This window comes from Tachypleus tridentatus, chromosome 6 (genome assembly GCF_004210375.1).
Source record: "Tachypleus tridentatus isolate NWPU-2018 chromosome 6, ASM421037v1, whole genome shotgun sequence".
In the NCBI taxonomy this organism is placed as follows: Eukaryota; Metazoa; Arthropoda; class Merostomata; order Xiphosura; family Limulidae; genus Tachypleus; species Tachypleus tridentatus.
This window is the reverse complement of record NC_134830.1, coordinates 873,549-886,050: the sequence shown is the minus strand read 5'-3', so window position 1 is coordinate 886,050 and position 12,502 is coordinate 873,549. Positions and strand designations below refer to the sequence as shown.

At 35.9% G+C, this 12,502-nt stretch overlaps 1 protein-coding gene across 1 annotated transcript; it reads right to left on the bottom strand.

The window, feature by feature from the left end:
* Positions 1 to 2,878: 2,878 nt before the first annotated feature.
* Positions 2,879 to 12,122, bottom strand: LOC143251812 (uncharacterized). The gene is made up of 2 exons (XM_076503054.1): positions 11,648 to 12,122; positions 2,879 to 9,114 (listed from the first exon to the last, which is right to left on the bottom strand). The coding sequence occupies exons 1-2, from the start codon at positions 11,859 to 11,861 to the stop codon at positions 8,099 to 8,101; spliced, it is 1,230 nt and encodes a 409-aa protein (XP_076359169.1). The 5' UTR covers positions 11,862 to 12,122; the 3' UTR covers positions 2,879 to 8,098.
* Between the last annotated feature and the right edge of the window lie 380 nt (positions 12,123 to 12,502).

Genomic DNA, 12,502 nt, shown 5'->3' with positions numbered 1-12,502 from the left:
TTCTAATGGTATAAATCTACAGACTATGACACTGGAGGGGGAACGTACTAAGGGCGAGGACACCCAACTGATGATCTAGTGTCTTCTGGTTATGTTTTAACTTTTTTCTGTGCTGATATATGACGTAAAGTTCTTCTGTACAGCTTTTATTGATAATTATAAGTTACCTATACTTTTCTCCCAAGGGTCCCCCGCTGGTACAACGGTATGTATTCGGATTTACAACGCTAAAATGAGGAGTTCAATTCCCCTCGGTGGGCTCAGATAGCCCGATGTGGCTTTACTATAAGAAAACACAACTCTTGTAAGGATACTTTAAACCACTGTTAAAGTTATGTATCGCCTCTTGAGTTCATAAACAAACACCTATAGTTATACTCGAGTGGCATGTCACAACCACATTAAAGATTTTATAGCTTGTTTCTTTTCAATTTTATTATTAATGTATAAATGTTCTATTTATGTGGAGGAAATAATCTGTAGTAGCCAGAAATGTCAACTTCTCTCACAATGACTAAAAGAGCAAACTTAGATATTTACCTATTAACCTCAAAACTTGCTATTTCACCCACATAACCGCGGAGTAGGACTCAGCTGTTAAGTAGCAAACAAATGTTTCTCGGACAAAATCCAAAAGCTACTAAGGTCGGACAGTTGTCTTCGAAAGCATGACTTCCGATTTTGTTTGTTTGCTGACTTTCGCGCATGACTACTCGAGATCTATCTGAGCAAACCGTTCCTGTTTTTGAAGTGATAGAGTATAAGGAATTCACCTAGTCATCACTATCCGTTTAGATTACCCCTACGACGTTCATTGCGGTCACCCACGGATTGATATTCCAATACCCTAACCGCCAACAACGTTTAACAAGTAACCAAAACTACACTTCAACTTGATGTTAACGTAGATTAGTAACATAAACATTATTATTAAACAATGAGCACAAAAAGGTTTGTTTTTTATTTTGAATTTCGCGCAAAGCTACACGAGGGCTATTTGCGCTAGCCGTCCCTAATTTAGCAGTGTAAGACTAGAGGGAAGGCAGCTAGTCATCACCACCCACCGCCAACTCTTGGGCTACTCTTTTACCAACGAATGGTAGGATTTACCGTCATATTATAACGCCCCCACGGCTGAAAGGGCAAGCATGTTTGGTGCAACGGGGATTTGAACCCGCGGCCCTCACATTATGGGTCGAACGCCTTAACCCACGTGGCCATGCTGGGTCACACAGAAAGGTTACTCTATCACACGTCTACCCTTACCTATTTGCAGTACATTAAATTAGTTTCAAAACCTTGCTGCTTTTTTTACTTTCGTCATTGTATGACGTAATGAAAACAACACGCACTGTTTCTGGATGTAAAACGCAACCTATAATTGGGTTATAAAAGTAAGATAAAAGAGTAGCCCATAGGCTGACGGTGTACAAGAAAATTTTGCCCGTTGCGTCTTTTAAATGTTGAAATGCCAATGAAACTAACTTTTATTTACACATTGATATCTCAAGTTTATCCAGACGCTACACAAATATCTTATAATCCTTAAGTGAAAACGTATAGATATTTAGAAGCTATATAACTGTGTCGTCAATTATGCATTTACTTGTCATTAAATGGTTCTTCTATTAAACATTCTGTTAACACCATAGTTTTATTAGACATCTCTTCTTAGGTTATCGCTCTCTTCAATATAAAACGTTCCATACTTTGATTATTATTACTTACTTTACCATGTTGTTTTATTATTGATTCTGTATAATATTTTATACAAGTTTCTGTATATTGATTACCATAAATATTAATATAACATTTTTCAAATTAATGAAGTGTTTTCTTAAAAAACAAACTAATATTCTTTAGCTTTGTTCTTTACGTAACCTAATAACTAATAACCACGTTCCAAGTACTTTCAATCTCGAAAACCTTTGTTGATTTTTCGCAAGATAAGTTGTTGTTTTGAATTTCGCACAAAGCTACTCGAGGGCTATCTGTGCTAGCCGTCCCTAATTTACCAGTGTAAGACTAGAGAAAAGGCAGCTAGTCATTACCACTCACCGCCAACTCTTGGGCTACTCTTTTTACCAACGAATTCGGTCACATTATAACGCTGCCACAGCTGAAAAGGCGAGCATGTTTGGTGCGACCAGGCTTCGAACCCGCGATCCTCAGATTATGAATCGAACGCCTTAACCCACCTGGACCGTCGCAAGATAAGGTAGCCACGCATTACTTTTCCCGATTTGGAACGTAATTGTTCTCCACAAACGTATAAATTTATGTATCGCATATAACACACATGCTGCAACGGAACACCGAACTTCCAAAGATTTCTTATTTTACTCGTGATTTTCACTGTCCCTAATTTTGAACCGATAGACTAGTAGCTAGCTATTCATCACAACCTACTGCAAATTCCTAAACTATTCAAGAAATACGAAATTCGGCCGTTACTTTATGGTTCATCCATTCTCTGAACAAACGGAGCTGATACATGCAGCAACAGAACCAAGAATCCTCGAATTTACACTCTAGACAACCTCGCTATTTGACCACGCCCGGCTCCTTGATAATGGATGTACAGAGTAGAAGACACGACGGTTATTGTTCACGTTAACTTATTCGTTTTAGCACGTGAAACGGCTGTGCTTCTTCTTAGATGTCTTATATCATCTTGTTAGTTTAGTCTGATTCAATTCCAAGTACTTCTTCGTGCTAATATCCAATCTTAAGTCCCGAACCTCTGGAGGTTCTATAGTTTGAAATTCAAAACCTCTGAACAAATTCCAACATAATCAGCAAGCATGTAATGTACTAGAATAAAAAGGTGAACCTTAAATGTGTATTTTCTTACAATATAAAACAGACAGACAAACGGTTTTCTTATGCTTTTCATTTATTTATGAAAATACAATAACTACTAGCTCTATTCGGACTGGTAGAATAGTAGCATAGGTAGAAACATTGGAACATCTATAAGCATTTAAAAAGCTCAGGATCGGTTTTGTAAAGTTTATCATCAAACAAACGACCTTAAAGAAAAACCTACTTCACAAACGGAAATGTCTTTGTTTTTCCTAGCTCAAAAACCAATCTTTGTTATAACAGAAAAAAAAAGTTGCACGTTATAACTAAACTCTTATGAAAGTCATCTCGGCCACAACGTTTCGCATGGTACTTCCGAATAATCACTACCACAGGAACAGTAACTTGCTTTATTTAACTTAAACAGTATTAAACGCCCTTTCAAATACAAATACCGTATCGAAAAACAGTATAGCTCAGATAAGAAGCTAATTTATTTTGTCACTAAAATTATCTCAAATTATCAACGTTTTAGTTAGCCCTTTAGCTTTGAATATATATTCTAATTGTTGAAATAAGAGTCTTAAATATAAAGATTTATAGGTCACAACATACTATACAGTTATAAACAATTCTGGTGTATAGCAAGAGTCCAGATACATTACTTCAGGCTTCTATAGTCCCAATAACCATATTAACTTTGAACGTACCAAGCTATTTTAAATAGCCCAACCATGATGGTAAAACTGTTTAGGTTAATTAAGTTATTCTTAATTTTTCAATAAATTTCGAGCAAAAAACGACGTGCACAATTTTTTTATATACCAAAGAAACCCTCGTCTCACAAACTTTAAGGAACATTTCCATTTCGAATACAAGTTCTACTACAACGATGAGGTTAATTGCATTTATTCAGTAAAATCTGTATAATTTCCTGGAGCTGTAATTAGGGCTAAATAATATGTTAGAGCTTAGCTTTAATTATTTAGGAGAAATTCTGTTTGCACATTATTTATTAAGCCAGGAAAACCCAATGAATAGTCAGTCATCTTGGGGTGAATTTTGGTCTGAACTTTTAATACAAGTACATTCGACTTTTTATTAAGTGTGAAACTCGTATTTCGATCAGAACACCAATCAATGGCGACAACAAAAAGCATCATGAACAAACACAAATCTGATTTATTTTATGCGGTTTAAACGAGTGTAAGAACTTATGGTGGCGGGCCACCAACAACCTGTGATACAAACAGAATCCTTCATTGTAAAAAACCTTATGATTTATCTTAACGTGTATTAATACAGTGTGCTTTCATACAAAGTCTGTGACGGTGAATAGACCTTGTGTATAAAAAGAGACTAGACAAAAGGAAAACATGCCTACTTTTTGATTAAATAATAATGAAAATGAGGCATCAAAATATGCCAAGGTCAGGGGGTGACACTGAGAAATTAGTACCAAAACACACTATCTTAAAGCTACAACGCAGACAAACGTAACATGAGTAAAATAATAGATGCCAGGTTAATTACACTGCTAGATTGAGTGGTTTAGGCTCTATCATTCCACGATCGATATCATAGGTCTAAAATTTTCATACTTGTCAAAACGTAGGGGTAAATATTTACATTTCTGCTGAAATCACCAACTTGAAACATGTTTCTAACACACGACTCATCCACCAAAAGTGGAAGACCCTGAACCTAGATTTTCACAACGAAAAACACACCTGTCACTTTCTAATTTTGACTTCGCCTAACCAGTTTCTAATACTTTTATTATACGCTTGACACAACATAAATTTCACAAATAATCAACATTTCAAACCATTTCAAAATATATTTTTTCCCTTCAAATACAATTTAATCAGTAAAGACAAGAACTGTACATAACATACACATTTTTCAAACGTATTATAATTTAGCTGGCAACACCTAACTAATGCACAAAAAACACTTAATGCTATCTTTGTTTTTCCTTGTATGCTAAAATTAAGTTAACCGCTGGAGAGGAAAATATTATGTACAAAATTAACGCAATTCTACTTATTTGGTTATATACCCCCATCCCCAGTGTTACGATAAACGTTAGGGTCTATTACACCAAGTACCACAAACATGGAATGACATTACAAACACTGAACCATAAAATATATTTACATGTACTCAATAACCCGTGACCGTGTATTCAAAGTCATCAACGAAAGAAATCATACGGATATGAAATACGTGTCTATATGTATGCTACTAAAGATTCATATTAGTTGTGTTTGTTTCACTTTTGGATATCAATATTTAACAGTTTAAAAAATATATTTCAGCTACATAACCACGTAAATTTGAGGTTGTTCAATGTTCTCAAACAGAGATGCATTCATAAGATACCAAATTGAGTTATTGTATGATGCTGCTATAAAAAACGGTCAGGTTTTAGCCCAATAAACTTCTGCAAAATTATCATCGGATATTCTATTTAGAAAGTACAATCATTGATTTTAAACCCTAATATTTAAACCATTACGTCAGCAATTTATTTTAACTAAAAGTTATTATTTAGGAGATAGTTTGAAATACAATGGGAGTTTTACATCAGAATATTCCTGAATATCTAAAAGTTTTAAGTTACCAGAACTAAAATATTGCACAGAATATAAAACTGATTGTTTAACTGTATGCATTTTTAATAATCATAAAAAATCCGCAGTTGGAACTCTTGTGGTAAAAAGTACTCAAATCTTACGTGACCTTTCAGGAAGAAAACAATCGAAGGTCACCACGACTGGGCACAGCTGTAAGAACGATAAAAAAAAAAAAAACCTAAATGCTTGTTTTTGTTTTGCGGGTTGGCTCTCAATCTTTACCGATTGAAATTTCAGGGGTCTTCATACAGCAGTATGCAAATCTATTAGAACACCTCTTTCCTTTGCAGCTTTGACATGTTGTGCCTTCGAAATAAAGCCATTGTAACATTAAATGTTAAATTTGTGCTAATTATTGATTTTCTAATTTATCCATGACTTTAATATGCTGCAGCTTTAATTAGTATAAAATTTTATGGAAGAAGCAAAACACAGTTACAAATTATTAAATGCAATAGATCTGTGTCAAACTTAATATCTAGAATCAATATAAAGTGGAGTAACATTGAAATGTATGATTGTGTTCTGTTTCTGGACCTCTTATTGTATACAAGTTTGTGATTTTCACAAAGTTTTTCATGGATATATATGAAGAATAATTTTTCCTTTCTTAAAAAATGTCATCCTGTACAGCCAATATAATGCAGTTTTACCATTAAAATGCTAAAAGAGGGAGGATGAGAGTCTTCTGACAAAGTCAATTCTCTACACGTCGCTTGCTGCAATTCCGGAAAAACTGTAAGAGACTCATCCCAGTAGTTCACCAAGTACTTGGAAGTACACATTGAACAGACAATACTGATGACGGAAAACAAAGTTCACCGAAAAAGATATATACAAATCAATTTTCTGAAAAAACCGATGGAAAATGCGATAAACCTTGCTGATGACATCAACAAGTGGCACACACACCTAAAGTTTGAATAAGAACAATCCAATGAACATTCCAGAAATATGGCCTATGTGGTCTTTGTTATACAAAGACTAGATATCTGCGAAAGAACATACATTTCGATCTTTAGGACAGTGGCAGGAGAGTCGAACATACAGGAGGGTCTTTGATGGTTTGGAGCACTATATCAGCCACCTTCATATAATTCTAGATGCCACATTATACATCACACTATACTCTCTTGAAATAAACTGATTGGGCAGAATTTCATATTTCAAGAAAACAATGACCCCAAACATACTTATAAGAAATGTCGAAATTATTTTGGCAAAGAAAGTTCAGAAGAGTTCCAGCGAACTGAATAATAACCACAAAGTCCAGACAGAACGTCCTTATCCCCACAGAACAAATTTTGGAATTGCTGAAATTTACACAGTTGAAAAATAAATGAGTGTACTAAAGAAATACTCTGAACACAGGAGAAAAACGAAATACACCAGCAACTTCTAGAGGATATGGACACCACGCAACAGTGGAGCCCAGTTGTTACCGATACCATTGAGAAACTAAAGAACTTTATTTAAAAAAAAAACTGATATCCAATGAGTTTCTATCATAATGAATTTGCAATAATTATAAGTTAATTTCCAGAGCAAATCAATAATTATTAATTTGAGTGTAACGCTAAAAAAATGAAATGTTGAAGTGTTCTACTAACTTTTCATACTACTGTATATACTAACTCGGTAGAGAAAGAATGGAAGTTATAAAGACATATTGCTTTGCCTGTTTCAAGTTTCTAAATGATGATACATCATATATCCAATTTCAACCGAAATAGTTTGACAGTAATAAAGTACGAAGTAATATTTGAAGGAAATCACAAGCCACGTCTCATAAAATGTGTGTATTGTAAAATGTTAAACAAATTACAACCTTGAGTTTAATCCCGTGGTTAACTAGAATGTAGTTAAACACAATATTCTGCGTTATATTGGTGTTAGTTCCCCCAAATAAGAAATTTCTTATATCTCGAACAATGAAAGTAAGAAAACCTTATATTTTCACATTAATTTCTCACTAATTCGATGATTCCGAATCGAACACAAACTAATAATCGACCAAATTCGTGAGCAAAACTATAACACATTTAAACAAAAAACAACACGTCACTTGATTTTCAAAGTAAAAAACATAACTTAAAATAAATATATCAGGGGTCTTATTATATTTTTAAGAGCTGAACATCAGAAAAAAAAACAACAACTGATAACATTTATTAACCCTCTATAAACTTGATCAATTAACATTAAATTATCAATACCGGAAGCGTGCAACCAGGTGTGAAAGTTGTAGCTGACATTAAACTGGTTTAATGCACGAGGATAAAGTCAATATTTTATAGGCCACTTGGTTTGCGGAACCGCTTTTGCCTAGAAACAGTTTCCTTGTAGCTGTTATTTAGTTGCAGTCTTAATAAACCAGGTCACTACCCCATAGCGACCCACATTCTGCAACCTGACTGATCTCTCTTTCTCACTCACACAGACGAATCTGTGGTGAAGTAGGGTGAAAAAAAACGTGTATTTGTATTAATATACAAAACCAACTTTACAGCTGCCTCCATTAAACAATCTTGTTTGTTCTTGCCTACTTATATGGCGAAGAATTATGGATAGAATGGAGAAGTAACTTGATGTTCGGCCGATTAACTCCAAATAATCACAACTTTAACATATTAAATGTATTTTAAGACCGACCGTTAAGTCGCTCTCACGATTCCAATGATGCTAAAAGACTTTTGATATACAACCGAGTCCAGCACCGACGCGTCGGAGAGGTATGACTCATGGTTGATGCGGTATTCTGTGGCACATGGGTTGGGAGAGGCTGTCTGACGGCGTGAACTATAGTCGTCCAGATTCTTTCCTTTGTGACTGGATGAATGAGGTTTGGAACAAGCAATAACTACGCTATTGCTGCCGCTTGAGGCAGTGCACGTGCAGGAGGCTACTGAGTCACAGCTAGTTAACTGACCAGAAACGGATCCACCGTTTGATTGCGGCTGAGAGTGTCTACTGGGAAAATCAACACGCAGCACGTCCTCGTCCAAACAGAATATTTCATCGTAGTTGGTCGCGTCTTCTCCTACGCTACTGCTAGAAGAGAAGGAAACCGGATCACTGCGAGATTTTCGAGGAATAACGTCTGTGGGCTCAGCATCGAAAGCCCAACTTCGGGAAGAAGGGTGTGGAGAGAAAGGTTCACAAGCGGGAGAAGGGCTGGAGTCTGAGACATAATTGTTTCTTCCCACTACGCGGTGACCTCCATTTTTTTCTTCGCGGATCTCTTGTTGTAAATGTTTAACGGTGTTGTTGATGAGAACTGACCGACACAAAGAAGCCTCGGGGTCCTTAATGCGCCGTAACTTGTTCATCGACAGTTTTAATACCTTTCGCCGTTCGTCTTTCCAACGCATGCGCGTATTCCACAGCTGTGGCACACGCCGTCGAGGGGGAAGTAACAGATCATCAATAGGCATCTCCTCATCTTGACCTTGCTCTAATTGTTGGTCAACACTTTTCACTTCCAAGTCCGAGACCAAAACGGTGTTAACCGGATCAATATCTGATTTCTCTTCTTTAACGTCCACGTAACTGTTAACATCGTCTTCTTTCCTTACACGCTTTACACTCACTTCTTCAACCCGAGGAAACTTTCTCTTGTTGTCACTAGAGGGCAGCTGTCGGCCTTCAGATACATCGCCACCAGATGACCCTGAAAATAAAAGAGCAGAAAAGGTTAGCACCTAATCCACACAACGGGCGTTCAACACGCAAAACGTTGCAATCAGAGCAATGACCTACACAGTGTAAACTTGTTGTGCCAGCTAGTAAAGCAGTTCCTGCTCAGACTTAACTCTGTCTTCAACAATGGATTTAATTTTCCTCTGTTGGCCCCCTTCCTTTTTACCGTGTGTGCATCTGACCTGAACACCTGGAAGTACGTAACCTTCAGCTGTTTATTATCTGGTAAATGCCTCGTGTCCAGCACGAGACAGATGTCATACGAGTAAACAACTTAAAGCCTTCCCTTGGTAGTGTCTTTATTGTAGAGCTCAAACGCCGAAAAAAGAAAAAAAAAACTGTTTAAATGTTCGATTTTATTACTATACGTATGACCATACCTTGTGAAAAACAAAAATTAAAAAACTTATTCGCTACAACACAAACTAATTTCTACGATACATTTGGGGATGGGGGAAATAACACCACGTATAAGACAAAAGATTTTTAATGTATTTGCTTTTAGTTCCAAAAGCGAAGAACATATGTGCAAATAAAATGAACAAAAAAGTGAAACACGAGTAAAATAGTTTATTTAATAATTGAGTACTTACGACTCACATAACCGAAGAGTTAACATGGACATAAAAATATTTTCCCCAAAATATCAGCTAGAGTTTGAGTTATAACAGCGTACTAAGTAACCATGAAAAATGTCTTATGTAATTAAATAGCATTTATAAAATAAATTACTTTATTAAGTGTAGAAGTATAATTCATATCTTCCACAACCAAAGTCTGCCAATACACTTTCTACACAACTGACGTGTATGAGAAAATAAAACGTTTTTGAGCTCATAATGAAAAAATGATTTTGAAATATCTCGTTTTAGATAAGATATTACACTAAGAGTAAATCTAGGCTATAAAAATATCCACAAGCTATTCGTCAACGAATCTCATCAGTTGTAAAATGAATAGTGACTGTTAACTTATTCAAGATATCTATCTCCCATAAAATGGAATTTCAACTAAAACATGCAAGTTGTACTATATAGAATTGCAAAGGTTTTCAAATAAAACCCAGATTAAACATTATCATCCACTATCCTGAAACTGAAAGAGTAAGCAGTTCTCATTGGCACAATGATAAGTGCGCAAATTTACCATTATGTCATGTACGTAAAATCAGACATCAAGTTCGACCTTAGTTATCTGGGACGGCATCTTTTTGGGTTACGATATCAACTGTCTTAAAGAAACCAGGCTAATGTCAGTAAGTATAACACATTTCCTCACTGAGTTCTTTTTCAAACACCTTATTAGTCACAAACTGGATAAGAGAATTAAAACCTTTCACAGCCACTTCAGTCGCAATACAAAATTAATTCAAAATAATCCAACACAGTCAACAAGATTCTCGGTGAGTACACAGGAGTACATTTAATACGACATTTGTTCTCTGCACACTATGCTAATTTTCATACACCATCACAGAGCTTAAAAGACAGTACTTTCATATTTTAATAAGTAAATTCAATTTTTTTCATGACCTTAGGTCATGCAACTACAAAGAAAGTGGTTAACGGACTGCCTTAAAACAAATTGCTCCGTTTTCAGGTGATTTCTGTAGTAAAAGTAGCAAAGATTACGATACTTAGTTCAAAATTCAATTAATATTTTACAAATCCGCGGATAACAATGAAGTAATATTATTAATAGTACACCACCTTTAAACAATGTTAAACATCTGCCACTTTTTGGTAAATTTACATTTTGTCTCGTTTCATATCCTCAAAAAAACGGCAAAGCTTTACATATAAACAATTTCAAATCACTTTCTAACAGCCATTTTGTCTCTGTTTTCATATACATCAAAGTTGGCTACTGTTTTAATAGAGGTAAAAAAAATATATTTTCTTTACGCAACTTTACTGTTAATTTTCAGTACACAACAAAACAAACCACTATACAGTAACATGCCTTCTTTTAAATAATCAAATGGCGTGTTTAAGTGTACTGTGCTTTCATCTACAATCACTTTTAATATACTTGTGAGCACGTAAACTAAACGCACGCAATTTCAAATGACACTAAATATTTCACGCGAAATATGAAACGTTTTAAATTCCCGTACAGCACAATTCAAATATGACAAATTATGAAAATTAATTTCAGTAAGTACTGGCGAAAAATGAAAAAAATATAATAACCGAACTTAAAACTTCATATATTTTACTCAAGTATAACATTTACCTCAAGTTTCTACAAGCAGGCATGTGCATCTTCACACACTTCATATACATCTAGTTCGCTGACCTATTTGAACTTAGCAGTTTTACGCATAAAAACATGACTACTAGCAGTAGTTTAGACTGTACATTGCTTCTCTCCTAAACTGGTTACAGACAAAGACCTTATTATCTTTGCTGAGTCCAACAGCCGCCTCATCCAGTAAAGGTTAAAAAAGAAAACAAAACCTTTAGTTTCTGAAGACTGAGTTAGTAAATTACAGAGCGCCTTACCTGGGGCAGTTTTCAATGAGTCACTGTCCTGTGTTGACCCGGGCATGTCCCGTAATGACGACGGCCACTCGCCTGAAAACAACACGGACTCAAAATCCAAAGGTTCACTGTCAAAACCACAAGGCATACTTGAGATGACGGTACTCTCAGGAAATAGAGATAAGTTCGAGGTGGGAGGGTGGTTACTACAGAACGCTGGCAAAACTAAGGTCATCCTGTACTTGGCTCATCGGCCAAGGTTCCACCTGGGAAAATAAAAAACTATATATATTTCCACGATATATATTCAGACAGTTCAGTTTCTTAGTTAAGTAACGTCAATCGAGGCAATGGCACAGCTTCAACCAACAGCTTTCTATTAAAAAAAAAAAAGAAAAGAAAAGTCGATATCCCAAGTCCAGTCTCTATACCACCCTCGAGCCTCTCCTGTTCAGCGTCTGACAGTTTCCACTGGTTGAGAGGCGACGCCGTGCTCAAGGCAGGGCATCAGCAGCGCCCTCTGTCATCCTGTGATACCTTTACACGCATATGCACATGTTGCGGAACGCTGCGTTAACTGCCGCAAAACTGGTAAAACAGTGCCATCTAGAGAATATTGTGAAGAAGGTGACCACCGATTTGATAGATCACCAGAGCTAACAGTGTAATAGCTTTAGGCTAGACTAAAATCCTGACCCACACGCTGATAGCCCAAAACCACAAGATTGTTGTGTTTGAAGTGTTATATTCGTCTACTAGCTGACCGATTGCGTCTGTTAGCCTACAGTCTTTACTTAAGGTTTTCTGTCTCCTGGACAATAAAATATACTCTCATCTCTTTTCAAACAATTTTATCATGTTACTTTTCCGTTTATC

Excerpts from the sequence above, each read along its gene's own strand:
- LOC143251812 (XM_076503054.1), bottom strand. The coding sequence starts at position 11,861 with ATGACCTTAGTTTTGCCAGCGTTCTGTAGTAACCACCCTCCCACCTCG. Across the intron at positions 9,115-11,647 it reads CTCATTGAAAACTGCCCCAG|GGTCATCTGGTGGCGATGTA; the intron begins GTAAGGCGCTCT and ends TTTTATTTTCAG.